The 26,311-nt window shown below is 38.2% G+C and overlaps 1 protein-coding gene across 1 annotated transcript in view; it reads left to right on the top strand.

The window, feature by feature from the left end:
* The window catches only part of DLGAP3 (DLG associated protein 3), a 2,055,905-nt gene that overhangs the window by 1,605,060 nt on the left and 424,534 nt on the right, over positions 1 to 26,311 (top strand). Inside the window, exon 7 of the mRNA XM_044059263.1 lies at positions 11,556 to 11,977. Coding sequence (XP_043915198.1) covers positions 11,556 to 11,977 — 422 coding nt within the window. The remainder of the gene's footprint in view (positions 1 to 11,555; positions 11,978 to 26,311) is intronic.

Below are 26,311 nucleotides of genomic sequence, written 5' to 3'. Positions count from 1 at the left end.
CACACCTACACATGTGAGAGTCATGTGCACCACCCACGGTGCTGTGTAGGACTGTGGTTGTGGTTGCATGTCCCCCCACACTATGCAGCCATGTAGCAACTGTCGATGCCACATGACCATTAGCTACCCTGCAGATACAGCATGACACCTGTCTGTGTAGAACGGAGGGGTCAGCAACACAGTACTAACTATCTGGACATGTGACACATGCAATACAGTTGACCATACTTTGCATGCTTACACACATGACGGTATGACGGTATTGTCGGTCGACAACATGCATAACAGTCATATTGGGCATGCTCACACACTGAAACACAGGACGGCCAGGCATGCATACACCAGTGGTCCGGACATATCTGCCAGCACATTGCTATACTGTTGGATGTCTGCGCTGTATGGTGTGTGTGTGATCTATTGTCTGTACATATGCCATGGTCTATTGTTAATTCACATGAGCTATGTGCGCAGGGTACTTCTACCATCACGTGTATAGGGCGGTTCTTTGTTTGCGGACAGGCTGACTCCTTTGGATACAGACCGAGTAAGGTACAGTCCAGCAGGTGGGGGCTGTTGTGCGTGGGTTTGCACAGTGTTAAGCACTGCTGACCTCTGGTCACAGCACCTTATACACATTTCGACTCCACATTTCTTTGACAGTGCACTACTGGCATACTGGTAGACAAACAGCCGCTCGCTCTCCGACATTTCCGCTTACATTTGTCACTCACGCTGGGTGTGTGCGATCCCTTGTAATGCGTATTACATCAGACTACATGACTACAGTATCGGGTATGTGTAACCATTTTGCGATGGCAGGCGTTCAACTGTACGGACTCGGCGGCCTGTCCAGTGATGTAATCATATTATATGCGTGTTCCTCATACGATCTGCTCCCATCTGCCTGATACATGGGAACCGATACTTTGCAATGCTGACATGTGACTAGAGTTTGTTAACGCAGCTGTCTGCCGAGTCATGCTACCGCATACCTACTGCACGTTGACCACCTTTCAGATTGCACGATGGGAGACTGTAGGAGTGACACCTTTCCCACTTTGCATGGGACAGTCCCTCATCACACATCTCATGTGACAATACCAGAACTCTTCACCAATCAGGGACACATTTCTGCAGAATCAGGGACAGGTCAAGAAAAATCAGGGACACTTTTACAAAAGTAGTGCTATTAACTTGACACATTGACAGAATCAGAGCACTGGCTTTGTGAGTGGTTAAGGGGCTGGCCAGTTATTGTGCGAATGCTCTGACCATTGGTATCGTTGACATTGTCATATGTACAGGTTGGGATGTATTCTGGGGACTAGGGTTGCCACCTTTTCAGATGGCCAAGATGGGACATTTTCGGAGCACACATCAGATTTTACAAGCCGACACATACCCATGGTCAGTACAATGGATAGGACTTTACTTACTTGCCTACATAAAAGCCTATTGTTGTAGCGGTTTAGTTGCTTATTCTGTTTCTTGTAACATTTAGGTATTGTAGATACTGCAATAATTATTGTCTGCAACTATTACATATGGGACATAATTATGTCCTACAATCCCAGGACATTTGCCATTTGTAATGTATTTTGTCCGGACACAACTGTCCAAAGAGGGACTGTCCCTCGCAAAGCAGGACAGATGGTAACCCTACTGCAGACACCAGATTGTTTGGCCAACACATAGCCACGGTCAGTGCAGGTTTAGAACATTCATTTGTTTCCTAGCTGTGAGCCTTATACCTTTGGCACTTTTGTTGTTTGCCTGTTTCTTGTACGAATTAGGTTTATTCTGTCTTGACGTGACCTCTTTAGGCAACTGTTACATGCAGTATGGTACAAAGTTATTTCCTACGATCACAGGACATTTGACATTGTATCATTGTTGGTCAGGTCACACCTACACACACATTAATTGTCCCTCACACTGTGGATCAGGGGGTATCCTGTTTACGTCAGTGCCTTCATCACCCTTATACCATGTGCCACTATGCGAATGTGTGCATTATATTCTCTCACTTATTCATGTCGGGACACGTGCATCATGGGCAGGTGTTTGATCCTGGGTAGTAGGTTATGCATGACCATCTAGGGCTGGACAGTCTCGTGCACCACTACTGCACATTCAAACTTGTGTCCAGATATCTACAGGACTGGACTTCGCGTCTTCCATTCTAATGTTTACACAGGTTACTTATCCCATGAGGGATATCCCAAAAATTGAACAAGACTGAAACAAGACAAATACCGACCATTCTTCTGGAGTTATGAAAATGTGTTGGGGGTTTTACATTTAAGGGATACATAGTTTTCAATCCTGAAACTGCCTAGGGTGACACTACCTACTACATATGCGTAGTGGTCACTATGTGTAGATGTGGCTGCACCAAACCAGTAGGCCAAGTATGGCTGGATTTGGTGGACGTTCAGGTATGGGAGTGGGTTGTGTGCTGTGGAGGGGATGCTGGGTAGTCCATTATGCATCCAGGTGTGTTGCATTTGATATGGCCAGTTCCATCAGGACCAATCTGTGGGTATGTGCCGGTGACATGTCTATACATTTGTATTGCACATTTTAATATTCATATGTTTGTGAGATTGTGTTCTACAGTATGGCCTGTCTAGATGGAAAGCATGGACTAATTCATTGAAAGTAAGGATCTACTGCAAAAAAAGATGTTACTATATGACTAGTTTCTGTCTTTTAGCTACACCAACTCTACATTTATTACACAAATGGCATCATCTTTTTATGATCGTAATCTTGCTATAGCCAAATAAAATGCATATTTCAGTCTTCAAAAGCTTTTACTCCATTAACACTTAAACTAGAAATACTAAGTCATTTATTCAAGTGATTTCACTTTCTCTGAGGAAAGTTATAATCATTATTGTTCTTACAATTACCTTGAAATCAGCATGCCTTCTAAACAGAATAGCTCATCCAAACCCTTCAGTGATGTGGATTATTTAAATATTTTTGTTTTAGTGAAATGATCAAGATGAAGCCTCCTTCTCACATTTTAAAGCAGTCTTTGTTGTTCCTGTTTCTGGAACCTTTTTGATTCCTTCTCAACTTGAACCAGACACTGAAGACAGTCATGTGAACTCCTCCTCACCAACATACCAATTACCCTATATCTCTTATTTTTATACTTTGCTTCAGTTTTAGCTAAACTTGAATGTGTTTTCTTTCTTGGTGCTTTATTTGTATCTGACTGAAAAATTCTGTATTCCTAGACTATTACTGATCACTAAATAACCTATGCATACCTCTCAACTGTACAGAGTTTTGCAGAATGTACAGATTTTATACTCATATCTTTGGTCCATTTTTCACAAAGTTGTGGTCTTCTGGCAAATTAGTGGCAAATCATTAAAGATTGAAGTTAGAAAATAATGGCAGACATTTGAGTTTCATATATATATAAAGAGAGAGGGAGAGAGTTGCACAAGGAATGGCTATATTTCTGAGGACTACATCAAGCAGTGAACTAATTGTAGGTATTGTCACTACCGAAGTGATTCCACATTACTCTGTACTTTACATTCTGCTAGTGTGAAAGGGGTTTTGTTAAAACTGGGGAGCAAATCTAACCAGAAAAGGAAACCAGTCTCTATACTTTCACTCCAAAAAAATGAGGTTCTATCAATCCAGAATGAGACGTCATATCCCAACATATTTACCTTGCTTTGTATTAGACTGTGCTTAGGCATGTGATTGACCAGCCTGTTGTTTCTTTTTTATTAGTTATTTTATTTATTTTACAACTGTTATTCAATGTCTTATTTATCTACTTATTTAGTTAGTTATTTTTGTCTACCAGTAATAGCTATTCATTTATGGTTTATAGGTGCTTATCATTACACATAAGATTTTCACTGAAATTTATTAAGGACATTTGTTGTTGTCTAAACTTTGTTTAAACAGAGCTGTAAGTCTACTGCATCCATCTCTCCATATCAGGAAGTTATACCTGGATGAAATTAAAATAACCCCTGCAGGTAACAATTTGAAATGTGGGCACCCACTTGAGCAAGTCCTGAAACAGAAATGGCCAAAAAATGTACTTATATATGTTAAATCCAAGATGGTTTTTCTCAGAATATTTTATTTTCTCTGAGGTATGGTGATCTTGGAGTTATATATATAAGTGTGGGGCATATGGGGGTCTTGCCCCGACATCAGGGCTGCAGGGGGATTTGTTCCTGCAAAAAAAGAAGTTTAAAAGAGAAAAGCAAAGTTAAATATTTGCTTTTCTCCAACATTTTTGATCTTTTTTTTCTACATGCCAACACTTGGCATTTCCAGTACTGACATTTCAACAGGGAGCCAGTCTGGCACTATTGTAGGATACAAAACCAGAGGACAGATATACCTACACCTGTACATTCAAGTAGAAGCTTTCATTGGCCAGAGAAAGGAAGGAATGAAGTGACTGCAAGCTTTTCACTACAGATAATACAGCTAAGGTAGGATATCTCACAAATCATGTGATGGTTGTTGCACTAACTGCATCTCAGGAATCTGCTGTTATTTTGTTTCATTATGCCGCGGTGGTACGGTGGTAGCATTGTTACCTCACAGCAAGAGGTTCTCCCGTTCGATTCTCGGCTTGGCTTGGGAGTGCCTTCTGTGTGGAGTCTGCATGTCTTCCCCACAGTTGGGTAGCATTCAAAACACATGCATGCGTAAATGGACATGCCTTCGTTGAAGGTTGGGCATTGAGCTGGCACCTCAGCGTTTCATAAAAGTCTACTGCCAATCATTAGCAGACCAGAGTTCCACTGTGGCGACCCCTTACCGGGAAAAGCCGAAAGACAAACAACAACAACTACTACTCTTGTTTGATTTAATGTTACTAAGCATTTATCCTGTACCATAGCTTGTTACACAGAGCATAGACATTTTTTGCATTTACACATACATCTTTTTATTCTGTATTGAAAGTTCCATGTATTTTAATCTTTTTCAATGTTTTATCTCTTTGCTAAGTACAAGCCTATGTCTATGTCTAATAAATCTTTAACACTGTATGCAAGCTAAGTACATGTTGTGTTTCTAATTGATGTTAATATAAGCTAGTGTAATTTTTTTTCTCTCATGTATGTATATTTACCTATGTTTTGTATTCTTTTTGGCATGATGCAATTGTAGTTTACGTATATGTCAAAAACTGGTATTAAATGTGGAGCTTTTCTCTCCCCAGCCTTCGCTGATAAAGGGTCTTATCGCAGTCAAACTTTCCCAGTAAACAAAAATAAATAAATATAAGTAGGAAGGCTTGCCTACCGCATCTATCCTCCCCTTGCTGTGACTATTGCCTAGAAGAACTGAAAAGAATCTGCAGCAGTATGGCTTGTAAAAGACAACTGTGTGCACAACTACATTGTGACCTCCAGCTTTAAGTCTGCATTACTTTCTGTATGGAAGAAAGCCCTTATGTTTTGAATTTCAGGCCAGACAGATGCACAGGCGGGGCAGCATACAATCCAGATATTATAATTTACTGTTAGACCAACGATTCCTTTAAGTTCTACTTAAGTTAAATATACTTACTCACAACTGCACTTTCTTTATGTCATCATTTCTGTTCTGTACGGTATTGATCCACATCTTTATCTGGTTGTGAGTCAGAAAATGAGACATTTTGTCTCCATTCCAGCAATTTACAAAATAATCTAGAATAGAATGATTAAAGCTAGATTGTTGAAACAGGATGACCGAATGAGACAAACAAATTGTCTACGAGTACTCAGTTTTCTTATAGCTGTCTGTCTGAACTAGAATGCCATTTATAATGTATTAAGGAGAGCGGACTTTAGGCAAATAGTACTACACTGCATGTTTTTGTGTTTAGCTTGAGACTGTTTTTGTTACAGCATGTATGTACATATCCCACTCTTTCTGTAGCTGTTTAATGGCATTGAATGAGTGGATAATAAAGCCCAGTTTGTAGTCATCAGTAAATTTGATGATCCACACTTCTGGGATATTGGGTTGGATATGTGCAAAATAAAAGGTGAAAAGGAGCGCACCCAACACTGAAACCAGTGGTACCTTACTAATTACAATATTATGTTCGCAAGGGAGACCAGGGATGTGTTGGATGGACAATGTGCAATCCAATAGTTTAAGTAGGAATTTGTGTTAAATTTATACAAGTTTTTAATAATACCAGTGTAAGGGATGGTGTCAAAACTCAGGGCCAGGTCAAGATATGCAGCGTGCATGAAATGACCAGTGAAAGCAGCTTCTATAACCTTTCAGAGATACTTACGAAGTTCAGGAAACAGAACGTGCCCTTCACAAAACCAAAATCATTAGGCTGTAGATCACTTAAGCTGTCTTTGTGTGCATAAATGAGTTCTGCGATGATACATTCTGTGGCTTTACATATCAGGCTGATAAGGCTAAGGGGACTAAAAGCACCTGACTCTGGAGGGGGCTACCCTTGTGTAGCGGGGCCACAGTGGTTGTTCACCAGGCATCAGGCATAGACTCTGAGAATAGGCTGAGGTTACACAGTTTAAGTAGAGGCACAGATAGTGCATACCTAGCACTGATGAGAGTGCAGCCTGGTATGTTGTTTGGTCCCACTGAAGTATTATTTTTACCCTTTGCCAGGGATTCTAAGATGTGTTCCAAGGTGATTTTTATTGAAATTAAATTTTCAGGGATAGTGGTTTAAAGTTAGCAGTGGATTTGTCTGCCAAGATAGTGGCTATATCCTTGAGTTCAGAAGGTTTGGTATTATGATTTGGATGACTTCAGTGACTTGTTTAGCATTATTCTTTAATTTCCTGACATATATCTGAAAATCCTTGCATAGTATACCTTGGTTTCTAGAATAACTTGAAGCTTTAAATTTTCTAGTAGTGCTCTTAAGTTCCTTGCGGACGTGTTTCAGTGCAATCTTGAGGTAGATGATGGGGATTTCTTGCAACGTTTTCTTATTTTCCTTCTTTTGTTACACAATTTATTAATACAGGGGTTCCATCAGAGAGGTTTTATTCCTCAATTTACCTCTACATTTAGAGTGGGCAGCTACTGATTTTTCTGTGCAGCTGTTTAGATGCTGGTAAAAGTCAGAAGTGAATGCAGCAGCCCTCTCAGTTGGGTCCATTTGCAGGTGATCATTGGGGACTTTTCCTTGCTTTTCTACAAACTGAAGCAAGTTTGCCCAGGTGAAGTCCCTAAAGGCAGTCTCATTTGATGGTGGGGTGGTAGCAACATGCCTGCTGTAGAAGATGACTAATATGTGGTCAGATTTAGCAGAGATGAAAGATGTGGAATGGAGTACAGGTATGTTGTGGAATGGAGTACAGGTATGAGCTAGGTTAAGTAAGGACTAGGTAAAGAATACTAGAATGTCTAGACAGTAGCTTTACTGCAGTGCATTGATATTAACAAAGTATAGAAAATGCTGAACATATCTACTTTTAGATGTGTAAGCATACCGCTCAATGTTTGGGTAATTAAAGTCTTGTAGCAAAAAAATGTTTGGTTTGCTATGTAACCCCACAATGCTGTCAAGGTAATTTCCTTGGAGGGGCATTGATGGGGATCTCTAGCTAGCAATGAATTATTAGATTTATTAAAGGTGATTTGGATATCTGAGAGCTGCATGTTTAGGTCATTGGTAGTTTTATATGAGGAGATGGTGTTTCTGCCAAATACAGATACTCTGGCAGACTTAACCAAGGGCCTAAAGCCATGATCAGTGCTTAATGCAGCTATAGAGGGAGTGCCCCTGTTGTATTGAAACAGTGTCTCAGTAAATACATAAATATGAATGTGTTTTAGTTGCAGGAGGACCTCAAGTTCTGAAAGCGTCCTCTTTAGACTCCTGCCATTGAATAGTGCTTCCTTCATGTTGACCACACCTGAGTATTAGTTTGCTATGCTGAAATGTCCACTGGCAGACTGTGCCTAAAAAGCAACAATGGGGTCAGCAAAAGCTTTAGTAAGTATGTGAGGCCTGGTATGAGAGACATAAGCCATCTGTGTCAAAACAAGAAGTCTTATCTAGCATAATATCCCAGGCCAACACATACTGGATCCCCTTAGAATGACAGTGACTTATTTGCCAATTGTTAAAGCCAATTATTGTGTCTCAGTACCTTGGTATCATTCGGGCTGAAGACAAGCTACTACTCAAGGATGGTGTCTTTTTTGTCATTAACACATTCTAGTATTTTTTATGTCTAGCTGCATGTTTTGCTGAGTGGAGTGCCATAGGTCATTCACTCCCATATGGGTCACAATATTTGTCTGGTTTAAGGGACATTAGAGCCCTTGTGATGTCATGATTCCTGGCTCTGGACAACAGGCTTACAGTCATCCAGTTCTTGTCCAGTTTGGTGTGTGCAGAGTCTATTTACCTAACTGTAGAGTCAACTATGACTAAAACATTTCCCTGTGTAAAGTAGACCTAGTGGGCCCTATGGGTTTATACCTGCTTACCTATTTTCTGTTGGGTAAGGTATGCGGATTTGCAGTAGGAGGAGTGGAAAAAATGTAGGTGTTGCCTTTTCTGCTCCAACCTGGCATCTCATAAGGTCGATTTTATTAGACTTTGGTGTGCTTTTTCATACTGTCTCAGAATACTTTATGGGACTTGTGGTGTGTTGTAACTGATGTGCTGTTGTGGATGTATAATGCCTACCTATAAAGGGGTGGTGTGAAAGGTTTGTCTCCTTGTTTTTTTAAATATTCACATCTCTTGCAGGTTGTACTATCAACTAGTAGAAGCAGTGCATAGTCAGTAAGCCTAAGGCAGTTGTTATACTATCTTAGGACAACAATGCGATCAGACTGTTCATAGACAGAGAGCAGACTTTTGAGCCATGCCGTCAGAGGGCCTCCATTGTAGAAGACACTAATGGGTTATGGGTAAAGTTCTTAGAGTGAAACTCTTAGATTAGGTCATGTTAAGTTAGCAGTGTTTAGTGACAAGATGAAATTAGACCATATTATACTAAGTGTTGATAATTTTACACAACTTATTTGTATAGTTACAACTCCTAGTACTATACAATCACTTGTTCAATGTAGTATACAAGTCACAAACACACACACACACACACACACACACACACACACACACACACACACACACACACACACACACACACACACACACAGACACATACTGCAAAACACTTGCTGCTTGACACTGAATATTGTAAGTTCATTTTGCAATACTGAATGAACACTAAACACTAACACTAAACTGTTAATATCATAGAGATACATTTTAGGGTCACAAATGCTAGGTAATATGTAGCCAGGTTTATTTTCCACTTTACAATCACCAATCCTTAGGACAGAACTGTTAATTTACACAGCTAATGTATGGAGTCACAGATCTTTCCACAACTCATGATGCATGCACAAACCACAGAACAGTCATTGGCTCTGGTCCAAATAGCCTTAGCATGTAAAAGCAGAGCAAATACTAGACAAGTAACACTAAATAGGGCAGTAGTGTACTTATCAAACCAGTTTCTAGGTAATGGTCCATAAATAATACAGTCGAGTAGAATATAATGCATTGGGTACAGGACACACAAAGTTATTGCTTCTAAAAGTACGGAAGTCACTCAACAGTAAGAATGAACAGCATGGTAGTGCACCCACCAGAGGAATTGCTAGGCAATGGTTTCTAAATAATAGTCTCCTAAATGTCAATACATTTCACTAAGGCTTGATCTAGCAAACTTTCCATTTAACATCATTGCTCAGTTGCACACGCAGTCACAGGAGAGATGCACTCCAGTAAATGCTGCAATAAGTAAGAAAAGAGTTGAGCAATGTCTAACTAGAAAGAGGGAGAAACACTAGTGATCTGCCTGCTGGTTACTAGTTGATTACTACTAGTGCTAGTTACATTTTACTCCTTCTTTCACCAAGGACAAAATAGTAGCAATAATCCCAAGCCATTTCTTGACAGGCAGGGCATAGGTTCAGACCTCTCAACCTCTTAGAGCAAGAACTCTAGACAAAGCCTTAAATAAAAGGGTCTATATTATAACAACAAAAGTTCAAAATTGTGAACGCTGTAAATATCAAAAATGCCGGACCTCAAAGTGCCTTTTGTGAGATCGCAGTACAGTGAAGATCGGAATATTTGCCCTTTCCTCACTGTAGTGCGATATTGGAGTTGATATATATATTTAGCGGGGGGGGGGCATAGCCCCCCACAATAGCAAGCTTCAGGTCCAGCATTTTCAATATTTACAATGTTCGCAATTTTGAACTTTTGTTGTTATAATATAGACCCAAATAAAAGTGGGACAAAGGCACAAAAATAAAGATGATTTTTAATATTGCTCTTACAAACTTAAAAAGTTGATAGAATAACAGGTTTTATGTTAGCATGAATTTTCTGAAGGGTATGAAGTCTGAAACTCAAATGCCTGCCATTATTTTCTAACTTCAATCTTTAATGATTTGCCACTAATTTGCCAGAAGACCACAAATTTGTGAAAAATGGACCAAAGATATGAGTATAAAATCTGTACATTCTGCAAAACTCTGTACAGTTGAGAGGTATGCATAAGTTATTTAGTGATCAGTAATAGTCTAGGAATACAGAATTTTTCAGTCAGATACAAATAAAGCACCAAGAAAGAAAACACATTCAAGTTTAGCTAAAACTGAAGCAAAGTATAAAAATAAGAGATATAGGGTAATTGGTATGTTGGTGAGGGGGAGTTCACATGACTGTCTTCAGTGTCTGGTTCAAGTTGAGAATGAATCAAAAAGGTTCCAGAAACAGGAACAACAAAGACTGCTTTAAAATGTGAGAAGGAGGCTTCATCTTGATCATTTCACTAAAACAAAAATATGTAAATAATCCACATCACTGAAGGGTTTGGATGAGCTTTTCTGTTTAGAAGGCATGCTGATTTCAAGCTAATTGTAAGAACAATAATGATTATAACTTTCCTCAAAGTGAAATCACTTGAATAAATGACTTAGTATTTCTAGTTTAAGTGTTAATGGAGTAAAAGCTTTTGAAGATTGAAATATGCATTTTATTTGCTATAGCAAGATTACGATCATAAAAAGATGACGCCATTTGTGTAATAAATGTAGAGTTGGTGTAGCTAAAAGACAGAAACTAGTCATATAGTAACATCTTTTTTTGCAGTAGATCCTTACTTTCAATGAATTAGTCCATGCTTTCAATCTAGGATCTTTTAGGAAGTTCCTTTGTTTTCTTCACAAGATCCTTCTGATTACCTCACTCACAGAAATGACTTCTTTAGTGGGTTCAGTTGGCATACGACTACTGAATCAGTTTACAATATTCAGTATGTAGTTGAAATCTGTTTGTTTATTGCAATGTATCATGTAAGCTACATGACCACTGTCCATGTAATTTAAAATGGTCTGTTTATGAGGAGCAGGACAGAAATGTAAGCAATTTTGGTTATTTTTATTTCTGTTACCTCATCATATTGTGTTTTAATTATACTGATCTAGTATCACAAGATAATTCTTAATACATTTTTTCTTTCCTTTTCTTTTCCATAAAGGCGAGCACGATTTAGACGATCAAATAGTGTAACTGCTAGTGTTCAGGCGGATCTGGAACTAGAAGGCTTCCACAGCCTCTCTGTAGCTACTGAAGACAAGGCCTTGCAGTTTGGACGACCATTTCAGCGGCATTCCTCTGAACCTGGGACATCCAGCCAGTACACAGTCTATAGGACAGTTCATACCCAAGGTGATTGGGCATACCAAGACTATCCCTTGCATTACGATGCGGTAGAAATACCACAACAGGACTCTTGGACAGAGCCCATTTCCCGCAGCTTGCCCAATTCTGGAAGGGCATCACCTTGCATTCGAGATGGCGAATGGTTTATAAAAATGCTACAATCAGAAGTGGAAAGAATGGAAGGATGGTGTCAGCAAATGGAGCGAGATGCAGAGGAATATGACCTTCCTGAAGAGAGTAAGTGTAAACCATGTTTTCAAAAATGGATACTTATAGGTGTCACAATTGCTCTACTAAATGGCTGATTGCATACTTTAGCAAAGAGTGAGTTTAGGCATTAAATAAGCATTGTGTCTGAAAAAAAGCTTCAGTCTATCAGATGTTTAATAAAGTTTTATGCATTCTCATCAGTACTACAGAGTTAAGGTACTGTACACTGTATATTAAATACCTCATTCTGCAAGCTGTCATTTTGTATGTATTATGAAGCAAGATTAAAATTTATAATAGCAGTCAGTTTCATTGGATAAATGCATGATATTGGAAAAGAGAAATGCTCGCTAGGTTCAAATATATGCATAGCAAATGGTCTGTTGAGGCATTCCATCTTTAAATGAAGACTTACTGAATTATAGGAGGCAGCTTGTTTAATATAGCCATAAATGCAGGTCTGTGTAGGAAGATTAAGAGTACACTCAGCATCTGACATTCTCTGAAATACTATTCAACCTTTTAAGGAAAGCCACATGATCGTAAGAAAGCTACATAATGAAGATAAAAGGACTTCTTCTGACAGAAAATGCAGAAAAAATGTTTTACTCATTTCAGGCAGCATTTGGAAATGAAACAATGGACTTTAAGCCTTATGCTTCTGTTGCCAACTGAGAAATAATTTAAATCTTGAAAGCAAATCTAACTGCACTCTAATTGGTTTTACAGCAAAAGACCCACACAATAAATGTGGTCCAGTGATAAAATAGTATGACAAAATGTAAAAATAAAATGTTTAACTTTATAATGAGTCATATTACATATAATTACAAAGTTAAATATTTTATTTTGTATGTTTTTCATACTGTTTTATTGTCAGACATGTTTGTGGGAATTTGAAAGGTTTTATGCACACACACACACACACACACACACACACACACACACACACACACACACACACACACACACACACACTCATATGATGTGCATGATCCCAACTTTAGTAATTTTTTACATAATAACATAAAAAATTACAACTTGAAGTGCATCAGCATGTGCCAATGGTGTGTATATTTGTATATGCATATGTAATGTAACATATACATATGTATCCTAATAGTAGATTCAAATGAAGGGTGTAATAAAATCATCTAACAAGTATACTGCATAGATAATAGAGTCATAAAAAATACAAAGCAACTAAGTCACAAGAACACCTACACCTTGCCAACACTTGCCCGCATGCCCTCCTTCTCAAGGAGTGTCATTCAGGTCAGTCTCTGAATAAATTTATGGATACCCATCCAATTACCCAGGCTTCATCCAAAGGATGCTTAGGTGTCACTCTAACTTGCAGAATAAGTTTGTTCCAGAGCTGGACTAGGCTATAGGTAATAAATCTGTTTCTTCACTGCATTTTATTTATGTGCTGGTGAGATTTGAGCCCTAAGTTATTGTATTAGTGAAGCGATGTGACTACTGAACTTATCAAGCTCAAGGAGAATAGGGTACCAAATGGTTAGGAATGCAAGTCATAGATGACAACACAGAAGTATGCAAGAAACCAAGATATCATGCCTTTCCTGGCAGCTCAGGGACTTTAAGCCAACTGTCTTCTTGGTAAGGAACCTTTAGCATCTTTACAGTTACAGAATATGTCTAAAAAGGTGCACCAGAAGAGAACATTGTAATCAATAACTGGTCTAATTATGGCTACATGAGAGATGATAACTTCTTTTGACATAGATGATATGCCTTTAAATATTTGCTGTGCTAAATAGAATTTTCTGACTACTGTTGCTACATGATGGTCAAAAGAGAGGACGTTATCAGTCCAGGTCCCACAATCCCTGCCAACATCAATATTTTGGAGTGGGGTATCAGCTATAGTGTACATTGAGAGACAGAGTCGCCTACAAATGTCACAATACAGCACTCTCTCACACTTAATTGTAGCCCTTTTTCTGTGCACTGCTTGTTTATCTGGGTTAGTTCCTGTTGTCACAAATGTGTATTAGAGGTAGACTTGACAACAACATCTAATTTGCAGGTTGGCTACAAAATGAGTTAAACAAAAGGTCCCAAATCCTGGTCTGGAGATCAAAGCAGTAGATGCCAAAAAGGAGGACTCCTAATACTGAGTCCAGGGACAAATCACTAGTTGCCTTCACACTTTCTAGGGAGGCACCCATCACTATAATTATGTATGGACCTATTTTAACACACATAGTTTGTTTACAATGCCAACATGGAGTATAGTGTCACATGTTTGGCCTGATTTAAGTAAGCTGTATAAAGAGAATGTCCACTGTCAGTATCCTGTCTGACCTTCTCAAAGACTTCAACTAAACTAAGTAGGCATGCACTTCATTTGGCAAAGCCAAACTGATGTGGGGCTAACTTGATAAGGTTTTTGATAGCATAGTTGACAAGGCCAAATGTAATGTGTTCCATGTCTTTGTAAATCAGACGTCAGGCTAGTGGGTCTATATTTTTCTGTGTCAGTGTTAGGGCCACAGTTGTATAGGGGCATTACCTCTGCGGCTCAGCATACTTCAGGGACAAATCCTGAAGATAAACAATTTAAGGAGGGGTTCCACAGGGGGCATGTTTGGGGCATTCAAGAAATTATCAGGCCCCACAGAAGCAGTATTTTCAGTTTCATACAATACCTTCAGTATGTATTACTTTGTGATATAAAGAGGTATAAGGGATTTGGGAATTTGTGAAATTAAGATAATTGTATCAGGGATAATGTTTGCGTTAAACATTTCTTCTAGTGTATTTGCTATGTCTACTGGGTCTGAGTTGGTGGTGCTATTTTGGTTAAGTTCAAAATACTGCTGGATATTATTTGTTAATCTGCTAATAAAACTAAAGAAGGACTTGTAATTATCCTTGGTTTCATAAGCTAATTTAAGTTCATGATATGCTTTGCTAACCCTAATAGTAGCCTTTAGTTCCCTACTACTATAGATGATGCAGCCCTTTAATAATAGGATTTTTAGAGATGTATGATTTAAGATTTTTTCTTTATCATTACATAGTTTATGTAAGCCAGTGGACCACCGAAATGGCTTATTCTTATACTTTCCATTACATTTGCTCTAATAGGGATGTCCAGGTCAAGACACTTACCTATGTGAGAATAAAACTCTTTCAGATAAATAGCAGCAGTGGTGGTGAAAGGCCTGGTGATGTTACAAGTGAATGTGGATAGCTCATTATACAGTTTGAATAGGGTTACCAATTTGAAATCCATGAATTCAGAATTACAGACTTCTAAAGTTTTTAAAAAAATTTGAAAAAAAAGGTTATAAGCTTACGGTTAGACTTACCAAAGAATGTAGAAAGAAGAGGAGTGGTAGCATTTAGTAGCTGTATTACTTTGGACCAAGTCATTAATATTGTGCCCTCTAGTTACTTTAACTGTTCTGAAGAATTTTTATTTGTTAGAGCTAAGACCCTCTGGACATACTCAATTTTGGTTGCATAGGTGGTCCAGTTTATTTATGCTTAGATGAAATCTCTCTTTATAAAGACATTTCAGTGATGGGTAGTTTCTCAAGTACACTTATAGATCTTAAATGGTCATTAGAGGGCATGGGGGATGTCCTGCAGCAGGCTATAAGTTGATAAATATGTCTTCTTTAGGGCAAGTTGGAGTCCAAGGACTTTATTTTTTGAGTCTCTGGGAGTCTGTCTAGAGGCGAAGTGATCCTAGAGAAATATGGAAACACCACCACAGTTTCTGTTAGGCCTGAATACATAGTAGATCCAGGACCTGTGTATGGAGACAGTGCTATTTTTACATTGAAACCAAGTCTCAGTAACTAAACAAATATATATGTGTTCAAGTTACAAAAGAGTCATACTCCTGGTATACCATGTGACACACGTCTTTGGGCCAGTAATCAAGGAGCCTGAATCCTCACCACTGGCACTGGTGAGGGAAGTTAATTTGGAACAAAGATAGGTTGTTGTTGTTGTGTCTTTCGGCTTTTCCCCATTAGGGGTCACCACAGTGGAACTCCGATCTGCTAATGATTGGCAGTAGATTTTTACGTGCCGAGTTGCCAGCCCTGATGCACATCCTTCAATGAAGGTACACCCATTCACGCATGAATCCACACAGAAGACGCTCTAGCTGAGAATCGAACAGGACAATGTCTTACTGTGAGGCGACAACGCTACCGCAGCACCACCACCACAGTCAAAGATAGGAACATACAGTACACACAGTATTTCCAGATGCAGCTGTCTGCACCATGCACAATTTCCCTTAAGAGTACACAAGGAACACACTCAGTCTGGGATCTGGGTGTCCCTTTCTCTACAGGCCCGCAACAAGACTCCCCACTAGCACAGCTACAGAGTCCAAGTGTCACAGGTCAAGTCCTCCACCACCCTGTCTGTGAAACCAGTGTTCTGTGTCCCTGCTCCAAGTAGCTGTCACACACACTATTTGAGATTTACACACACACACACACACACACACACACACACACACACACACACACACACACACACACACACACACACACACACAAAACTGTGGGAAAGGTTGGCACAAATTTACTAGCTATACCCCTCTGCCCAGACTACTAGGTAGATACTGCCACCAGGACACTCCAAAGTCAGCTGCTCTAAGGCTCTTACAAGGGTAACTAATTATACTTAGTGAAATTAATATTAATACAAATGGTAGTGTTTGACCACTGCAGTAATGCTTTCAGGAGTGGCAGCATTGTCAATAAATAAATATAAGTACTCTTAAAGGTTAAAACATTCTCTAAAAGACCAGGCGCAATGAAAGATTTAAATATATTTAATAATCAATAATAAAAGAACATGAAAATACTAAATATCTATTTACAATAAACACCACAGTTTCAATCACAGGAAATATTAAAATAACACAGATAAATATGTTATACATCCACTGCTATACTTCTCCTGGCATAGCTGGCAATACCTCACATCATCACATACCATCAACAATTTGTCTACATTTTAGTATATCATCAATGCTGCTAATAATCCCCCTAAAACTAGACATATTTACACTTACTCACAAAAATGAAAGAAAATATTTTCATACTGCGCATGCAGAACATAGACACACAAAAAACTCTATCCCACCTAAAATAACACACTAAACCCAAATGTGTTCATTTTTTTCTAGGTGCTTTTTTTCTCTTCTTCCTGCTGACAATCAAGCTTCTTTGTAAGATACACTAGAGTATGAGTTGTCTACAGGAGCCATTAGGCACACATTGGGATGTGTACATGCTCACCAGGATCCAGGCAATGAGAGCATTTCTGTAATGTCCTAACTCATCTCTGGATGAGGGGATGAGGTACCTGCATCACTTTGGGGATGCAAAGAGCTTCTCTTGTCAGTGAGCATTCGTGGGCACTCACTAATGAGGGTTGTTACCAGGCAGTGGGTTCATGAGTTATAAGCACCTCTCCAGATATCCACTGTTACTGAGCCTCCTCTGAAGGACTGTGCATGTCCTGTTCTATTCTGTAATTCTCCCAGGATGTACAAAACCATCCTGTCCTACTAGAGACATTAAGCACCCAAGCCAGTAATCGAACCAGGATTGCCTGGGTTGTAGTTAGGGCATTATCCCTCAACACCACCACTGGTTGATAACATTTATTCATTTTGGAATGGCAAACAGTACTGTAAAAGGAGAAAATGGAGGGTAATAGACTTAATACTAATGTTTAATGTAACTAAAATAAGCTAACTAAAAATATAACTAAAACATAAAACTCACAATTCCTACCATGAACTTCATTGCAGTAGTAAAACATGTCAACGCATGAACTGATATTAGTAAAAATAATAAAAAGCGACTGATATCAACAAGAAAAAAGCATTTATAAGCTACTCCTTTCAAAAAATGTAGGCATGCTAAAGTTCTATTCATCTGAATTTTTTGTAAATAAAATTGTCCATTGAAGTCAGTGAGGAACATTACTCTAACCTACAAAATTTTAATAAACTAAATATATTATGATCTAGTTCGTGTAAAGCATGAAATAGTCTGTACTGTAGAATTAGGTAAGCTAGTTCATAATCTGCAGGTCTGCCACTCTTTACGAAACCCATTCAATAAACTTACAGAGCAAGATATTTTATGCACTATGTGTCAGACCCACTGTGCGTGAGTTTGTGTGTGGGAGGGTGAACTTTCTCTCTGTATTTATACATATATGTACGTGTGTGTGTGTGTGTGTGTGTGTGTGTGTGTGTGTGTGTGTGTGTGTGTGTGTGTGTGTGTGTGTGTTTATGTTCAATCATTAAATTTGCACAATTGGAAATCAACACACTGTACAGTGACTGTAACCAGCCGATTATCTTCATCACCAAATCTCTGAACTGGGCTTTAACATAGGTTTTGTGGGAGGAGCAAGTCCAATTCTCCCTTTTCTATGTCATGCTTTGATACATCTGTTTCAGTGGATCACTGACATGAGAACTGATGATCAAAAAGCCTGGGATAATACAAATATGTGTCTCAGTCATAGTTCTCAACTGTTCAGATTTTCGCAGAATGTTGAGATTTTTGCCTCATATTTTTAGTCTGTTCATTGAAAAATATGTGCTTTTCTGGATTTTTGTGGCAAATCAGTCAGGACTGAATTCACTAAACAATGACAGACATTTGGGTTTCAGACTTCATATCCTTCAGAAAATGTATGGTAAAACAAGAAAGTTTACTCTAGTAATCTTCTGAATTTATAACAGCAATATTTAACATTTGCCCCTATTTTTGTCGCTTTGTCACGATTATGTGTACTAAGAAGCTGAGACCTATGGTGTGTGTGTGTGTGTGTGTGTGTGTGTGTGTGTGCGCGGGCATGTTTACGTGCATACATACATACATAAATGCATACATACATACACATATAAAAACACAAATATACACACACATATATATATTTATAGAGGCAGTTACAACCCCCTAAGTCTAACCACCATCATATGTAAAGCTATGGAAAGACTTATCATGCAAGTAATCAATCAGGACATAGGAAGCCTCCAAGCATCTTAGTTTGGCATCATCAATGGCAGGTGATGCTTACTCAGCCTGCTGGATTTTTCTGAAATGGTTATCAAAGCAATGTATGAAGGGAAAACAGTACACGCTGCCTACGTTGGTAAAAGCCAATACCATAGGGCTATGGTTGACTTAGTTTGCAGATGATTTCAAGCTAGCAGCAGTCACTTTAAGCCCAAATGACTTAGCCATCCTACAGGAAGACACAGCCAAATCATAGCCAAATGGGGCCCTAGGCAGGATAATGGACAAGGCCACCCCCCCTCCAGCCATTCCAGTATCCCATTATTTGGATTTCTATCCCCAGTTACCATAAACTCTGTTCCAACTTGTCAGTGTGCTTACTAGTTTCTTATTTACTTTTACAATGATTACAGAGATTTGTATACCATTTACTAAACAAAAAGGTTCATGTTGAAAACAGACGTAGCATGAGCTACAGTAAACTTCTCTTCCCGTGAAACTCACATTTATTGAAAATACATTAAAAACTACATTCACTGAAAATGTATCCAGATGATGGTGGATTAAGTTACCAAACAATGAGGACCAAAATCAATATATAAAAAAAAACAATACCAGCGAATTCAAAAAATCTAGGAAATTTATTAAAACACTCAACACTCTAGGTAGATACACCTTTTGCAGAGTTAAAATACAACTGCATTAAAACACACTTATATACACATAAAGCAGAAAGATTCAGTTACTTAATTAAACAATAATTTCTATTCAACTAAATTAACAATTTCCAATTAAGATTACTATTTAATCCCTTAGGGAAACAGCCGTGGTTGTGCAGCAGTAGCATTGTCGCCTCACAGCAAGAGGTACTCCCGTTCGATTCTCGGCTGGATGCCTTCTGTGTGGAGTCTGCATGTCCTCCCCACGGTCGAGTGGCATTCAAAAGACATGTGTGAATGGGTGGCCTTCGTTGAAGGTTGGGCGTCGAGCTGGCAACTCAACACTGTAAAAATCTGCTGCCAATCATTAGCGGACCGGAGTTCTGCTGTGGTGACCCCTAACTGGGAAAAGCCGAAAGAAGAAGAAGAAGATTTAATCCCTTAGGGAGTAATGTACCATACTTCAATATGAAAACTGTCTCCTTATAAAGCAATCAATTTTTCAAGGACATGCCCAAATTAGTTTTAACTTTCTCTAAAATACTGCCCTTTAAACAACTACCATGGTGGATTAAGTTATCCTGGCTGTTTTCAGGCCACATTTTTCTGATGTTTTTAAATTATATTTCTTTTTTAATACAGCAATTTTTGTTATAATGTGTTTTAAATTTGCAGGTTTGAACATTTTTTCCAGTAATCAGTAAAACAAAATGTATGAACCAATGACAAAAGTACGCATTTCAGAACATTCCACCCATAAAAGGCCACTCAAACTGCTGGCATTATAATCTACCAATATCCATACTCAACAATTATCATCACTTTTTATCACATGTCTGAGTGTGATAAAAATGGCCACAGTAAATTATTCCAATTTGCTTTATACAAATGCACACTAGTCCTTAAAAGACAGACTAATGACTTTTTAACTTTATCAGCAGTGTTATTTTTATCCAAAGACTCCCCCCAAACCCAGCAATTGCAGCTACATTGTTGAATGCATCCTTCTCAGATGTCTGTTTCAAAAAAAATAATTATAATAATGACCAAAGTCACATATTTCAAATTTATTTCACAAAAAGACACAGTGGCTAAAGTATTCCAACTTAATTCACACACACACACACACACACACACACACACACACACACACACACACACACACACACACACACACACACACACACACACACACACACACAATATTCTGTAAAGCCAGACTGAAGACTTAAATAATGACCAAATGATACTACTGGTGGTACTTTCATCCACGAGAGTGCCTCTGTCCTTCATTAGCAGTTATAGCCACTTTGTAGACTGTATACATCCCTTATTGTATAAATAAATAATTTACAGTGCTTTATTTTTAGCTTTGGATGAACTACACAAAATTGTATAAAATTCACTAGCATCATTCCATAACATTCAGCCCAGTGTACCACAATTTAAATAGAAGAGCATTTATGAGAGCATAAAATGTTAACCAACTGCTAATGTTTGCTAATGCACGATGTCTGCAGAAGTAAAAGTTATCTGAATAATTCTGCATTAAAGAAAACTATTATTAATGCAGAGGTTGCTGCTTGCAAATAACTTTGTATTTCAGAACTTCATCTACAAATTGAGTACCTGTTGTCCTTGGAAGAATAAATTACCTGTGTTGAATTAAAAAATGGTATGCTGGTGATATTGTCATAACCTTTCCTGAAGTACATCAGCTGTGCATTAGGCAATGACTGGCAAACAACAATAACAGGTTCATAGTTACTGGGCATGCAGTTCTGGAGGCCATTAAGGAGCCTAACCCAAATTCCCATTTGCTTCAGAGCACTGTCTGGTTAATTGAATTGGTCAGTGTCATGCAGTAGCTAAAAGAAAGTGGAAAGATTCAAACACTGTATCCTTACCACAGGAAGAAGCTCATTAATAAAGTAGAGCTTTAGTCCTCTGTGCTAACTGCCAGAGTAACAACTGTGACTAAATGCAGAAATACTTTACAATCCATTCGTATAGAGAAGACTATTGTAGTAATTTACAACAATGACTACATAATGGATGATAAAATTAGACTATTCTGATCATCACTCCAAATAATGCAGACTATATGACATAAATGTCAACCACTTTGCATTTTTTGGAAGCTGTAAAGAAGGTACTACAAAACTTTCACTAAAATGCAGCACGTTTTGACTACCTACATGCAACATGTTTAAACTATATTACACAATCCAGGGCTATTGATGAATTAATTCATTCTGTAGTGCAATGAATAAATCAAAACTGTTAAAGACAATATAAATACTGCAGCAGCTGCTGGTCAACAACCTACAAGTCATACAAAAATCAGAAATATGACTGCATGCAACGTACATTTTTGGGATGGTGGGGGCTTAAATGCTTGCAGGACATGCACATCTCATTTTTGACCTCCCTATGTCTTATCTGTCATCAAGAATAGTCATCCCCTCTGACATCACTAGTACAGGTCTGTCCTAAGTGAATGACTAATAATGCTATATTTTTGCAGCATACCCCTCCAGAGTTTACAGAGCTGGGTCGTGGAGAAATGGGGCCCCATACAGGGTAATGAATTAGGCCCTCACCAGTGATAACAATGCCCGATCGCTTATCTGTTGCTCCCCATTTACTACACTGTTCAAGCCTGTTTGTGTACGTATTATTTTTTTCTTTACTTTTATAATTATTACAGACATTTGGGTTTCATTTAAAAATTTTAATTTAGATTTTACATAAAAAACACTGGCAGCCAATTTCTAATCAAAACAAAACACTCTCACATTGAAAACAGACAGTAAGACAAACAGTAAATGTATCTTACCTTGAAACTAATATTTAATGAAAATGCATCTGGCAACTCCTTAAACTACAAGAGATGTGCTGGGATTCATATTCAAATAACATATAGCAAAATACAAATTCTAGACGAAAAGTGCTAGAATTCAAAACAAAAATGTGCAACATATTTGATGACAACCTGGGGCAGCCCACTGTATTCCAGTGTCCCTTTTCAGGAGTAAGCCAGACGTACTCCCTGGTGAAATCACTTTGCAGAGAGTGAAGGCTGAGGCAGTAGCATAGAAAGGTGGGGCAAAGGGGCAACCACCCTAGGTGCTGGCTTAGAGAAGGTACAAATATCATAAAATAATTCTAAAAAATATATATTTTAGTATTTATTTTTCTTATTTTTCAGGTGTATCATTTCTAAAATGACAATGCTGTACTGCTCCACACCCCCACTGACATTCCATATATATATGGGTCTGCTTATCCCTACATTTTATATAAGGGATGAGGCTCAGGCACCACCCTAAAGGCTTCTGATTGGGTGCCTGGGTGAATGGGAAGGGAAGAGAAGACAGTTCCTGGGTTTTATGTTTGGCTGCCACAATGAGAGAACAGTACCTGTTTTGCTCTGCTCTCTCTCTAACAAAGTGCAGTAAAATTACTCTAATTTTTTTTTTTGTACAGTGTTGGCGGTGCTAGTAATCCACCCCTTTTTAATTTATTATTAAATAATATTATAGTAATATTGGATTTGGAATCTGAATGTTGATTTTTTCATTTAACTTTAAATTTTAATGCTTTTTTTTTTTTTTTTTTGCTGGATGGGCTAGGGGACTGGGTCAGAAGATCACGTGCCTGCTGTTTGTGGGCAATTTAACTATGCGTCATTACAAGGCAAAATGCCATAAGCTGTACAAAAATATCTGTTTGTATTTGTGTTCTATTCAGAATAAAGAAATGCAGAAATAGATCTTGCAATGTGCTGCTTTAGAGCAACAATTCAGATTTTAATTAATAGTAGATTAATGCCCCATTATGCTGTGAAGCTATAGCATGCAGTATTAGTATAACACAAATGCATGTTTAATACACTTTACAGTTGTTAACATCCCTGCTTTACGAACAGATATTCAGTTGTTTATCATGTGTGGTATTGCTAACTGTCTAGTTACATCAATGTGATGCTGAACCTGTTTATTTTATTTAGGATGTTTGTCTCAGAATGCACAAGACTTCTTCAGAATAAACAGGTTCAGTGTTGCAGTGGTGTTTTCTTTCTTTTTTAGTTTATGTTTTCTCCACTTTAGCCAAGTACTTTGTTTGCTATATTTTCTTAAATCACTATTTAACATATTTCCATAGTAAAGCCAATCTTTACCTTCGACTATGTCTTAAGGGGGACTACAACTAAGGACTTAACTCTTTCCATTGTCTTCATTTGGGGTCCCACTTGTCATACCCTGCTGTTTATTGTTGAATGTGTTAGACAAGTTATTTACTTCTTAAAATGCAGAAAAGGACCATTTGATTAGCAGACTTATCTAACAGCTAGCTGAATAATAATGCAGAACTGGGTAACCAGCACATTGGATGTAGCAAGGGAGTGAGGGCAATTCTATTTCCTGGAGCTGCAGTAGCTCAAAGTTTAGTTTATATGTCAAACATATGCAAAGCCCCTGCATTGGAGTGCACCCCCAGGCAAAAGCAACTGTTAAACTCCATTGTTTGACTGAATATAGACTTCAACAAAATAATCAAAAAATGGATGCCCTGTACCAAGGCAACAGCTTACTGTTTGGGGCATCGCACATCTAGCTCCCAAATTTGTTGAGTAGAAGTCATGCAGCAGTTTCTGACAGTTGTGCATGAAATTGTTAAGAAGCCTTTTTAAGTTTTGGTCAAACCAACATATGATGGGTAGCTAGTGATAAATTATTATAATGGTCATCATTGGATCAAAAGGTTAGAAAAATGTTCTAAAATGTATCTCAGATACCTGACCCCCAGCTTAGTTCAGTTATTTCCTCCACTGTTATTACTGAGATGCCTTAGCTCAGTAGGCTGTGTTGAAAGGGGTGCAAGAAAAAGTGAAGTCAAACAGAAATTTCATTTCTTATTTTTAATCTTTATTCAGGCCATCACTAAATGAAAGAGTTATTTAAAACAAATATATCTAAAATATCTAAAATGTACCCCAGGGTATGTTGAAAAACACAGCTAATGATGAAAACTGAAAAACAAGACAAAATGTGAGAAATGGTAAGAAAAAGGTAATCTGTACGATATGAGAAGGCCAGGATGGGGGGAAACTGGGGAGCAGTGGGAGACTGTGTGTATGTGTGTGTGTGTGTGTGTGTGTGTGTGTGTGTGTGTGTGCGCGCGTGCGCACGTGTGTGTGGGACAGTGGCGCAGTTGGCAGTGGGACTGCCAAGGAACTTTTCATCTAAGGCAGCATTTCACCTGAGGCCAGCCCTCCACATAACATTTTTGTAACTTAACATTATTGCAGCTAAATGCCAGTGTGGGATGGGCCAACTTGTTTTGGTACACAGGCCTGTTGTAAGTGCATTGTGACTACAGTTAGTCTGTTTGTGATACTCTGAAAGTTTTCTACAATGAGCTAAAAGTTTCCTTAGAAGGGGATGGCCACAAAATGATGATACATAGACTGGAAGTGTCCAGAGGGCCCCCAACATGAAATTTGCTGGGCCCCCAAAATGCTAACACCGGCCCTGGGTGTTCTACAGGAATAACTTTACCCAGTTCATTTTCATATCTAGTTAACAACTTATCTGCCCTAAGTTCTAGACAAACTGTTGTAGCCCCAACATTGTGCATTTTACACGTGTGCCTTCCAAAAACAAGATAAAGGAACAGCAAGACTATATTTATAGTTGAAATATTAACTCTAAACTCATAGACTTTATGCTGTCCAGTTTATTCTCAACTAAGTAATAAACACACAGTCAACATTCAACAGAACTAGTTAACCAAGAATCACATCCTAAGAACATGGCTCATAAGATGATTCTCTTGTTTACTACAATCAGTTTCCTTCCTTTACTACAATCAGTTTCCTTCCTTTACACCAGAAGTATTGTCGTTCAAAAGCAGTTACTATCCTTGCAGAACAGGAGACCATTGAGGAACCAAACTCAAGTTTCCAGTTACCCCAAAGAACAGTCTGGTTAAGAGACTTGCTCAAGGAAAAGGCATAATTATTTATTTATTTATTTATTGACATTTGATTATCATGAACGTCCGATTGGGTACAGAAGACCATTTTCAGTGGAGGCCCAGAGAGAAAAGCTCCAAATTATTACAAAACATTTTAAGAACAATAATTTTACAGTCTTCATAATCAAAGAAAAACATCTGCAGTTTTAATAAATTATAACAAATTAGACATAATATTAAAATATTGGTTAAGATAAATAAGTATGAGGCAAAATCAAAAATATTCTGCAGTACGGTAAACAGATATGACCAGACTTCTCTAGATCCCTTAAAATGTTAACAGAGCAACAGTTTTTGCATCATCATCTATTTTTTAAATCAAAAAATCTCTAATGACTGACTATAAATCTCAGTGATTTACTACATAAATAAATAAATAAATAAATAATAAGTTAATGGATACCTGCAGTTGGTGTGAAGGACTACGAATATTGCCTCTGGCAGTAAAGGTACAGGGTTTGAATCTCAATAATTCTGAGCAAGTAACTTAACTAGAAAGTACCAACCAAGTGGGACATTGCATACACACATACATACAACTTTCATCTCACCTGCTTGTGTTCAGATAAACTCCATGTGTTGCCATTCATATTCACTTGCTGGGAAAACTTCCATGT

Source organism: Protopterus annectens, chromosome 1.part2 (assembly GCF_019279795.1).
Source record: "Protopterus annectens isolate FY-2018-M chromosome 1.part2, PAN1.0, whole genome shotgun sequence".
Taxonomy (NCBI): domain Eukaryota; kingdom Metazoa; phylum Chordata; order Ceratodontiformes; family Protopteridae; genus Protopterus; species Protopterus annectens.
Note: the sequence above shows the minus strand (reverse complement) of the source record. Positions and strands in the feature narration are given on the sequence as shown.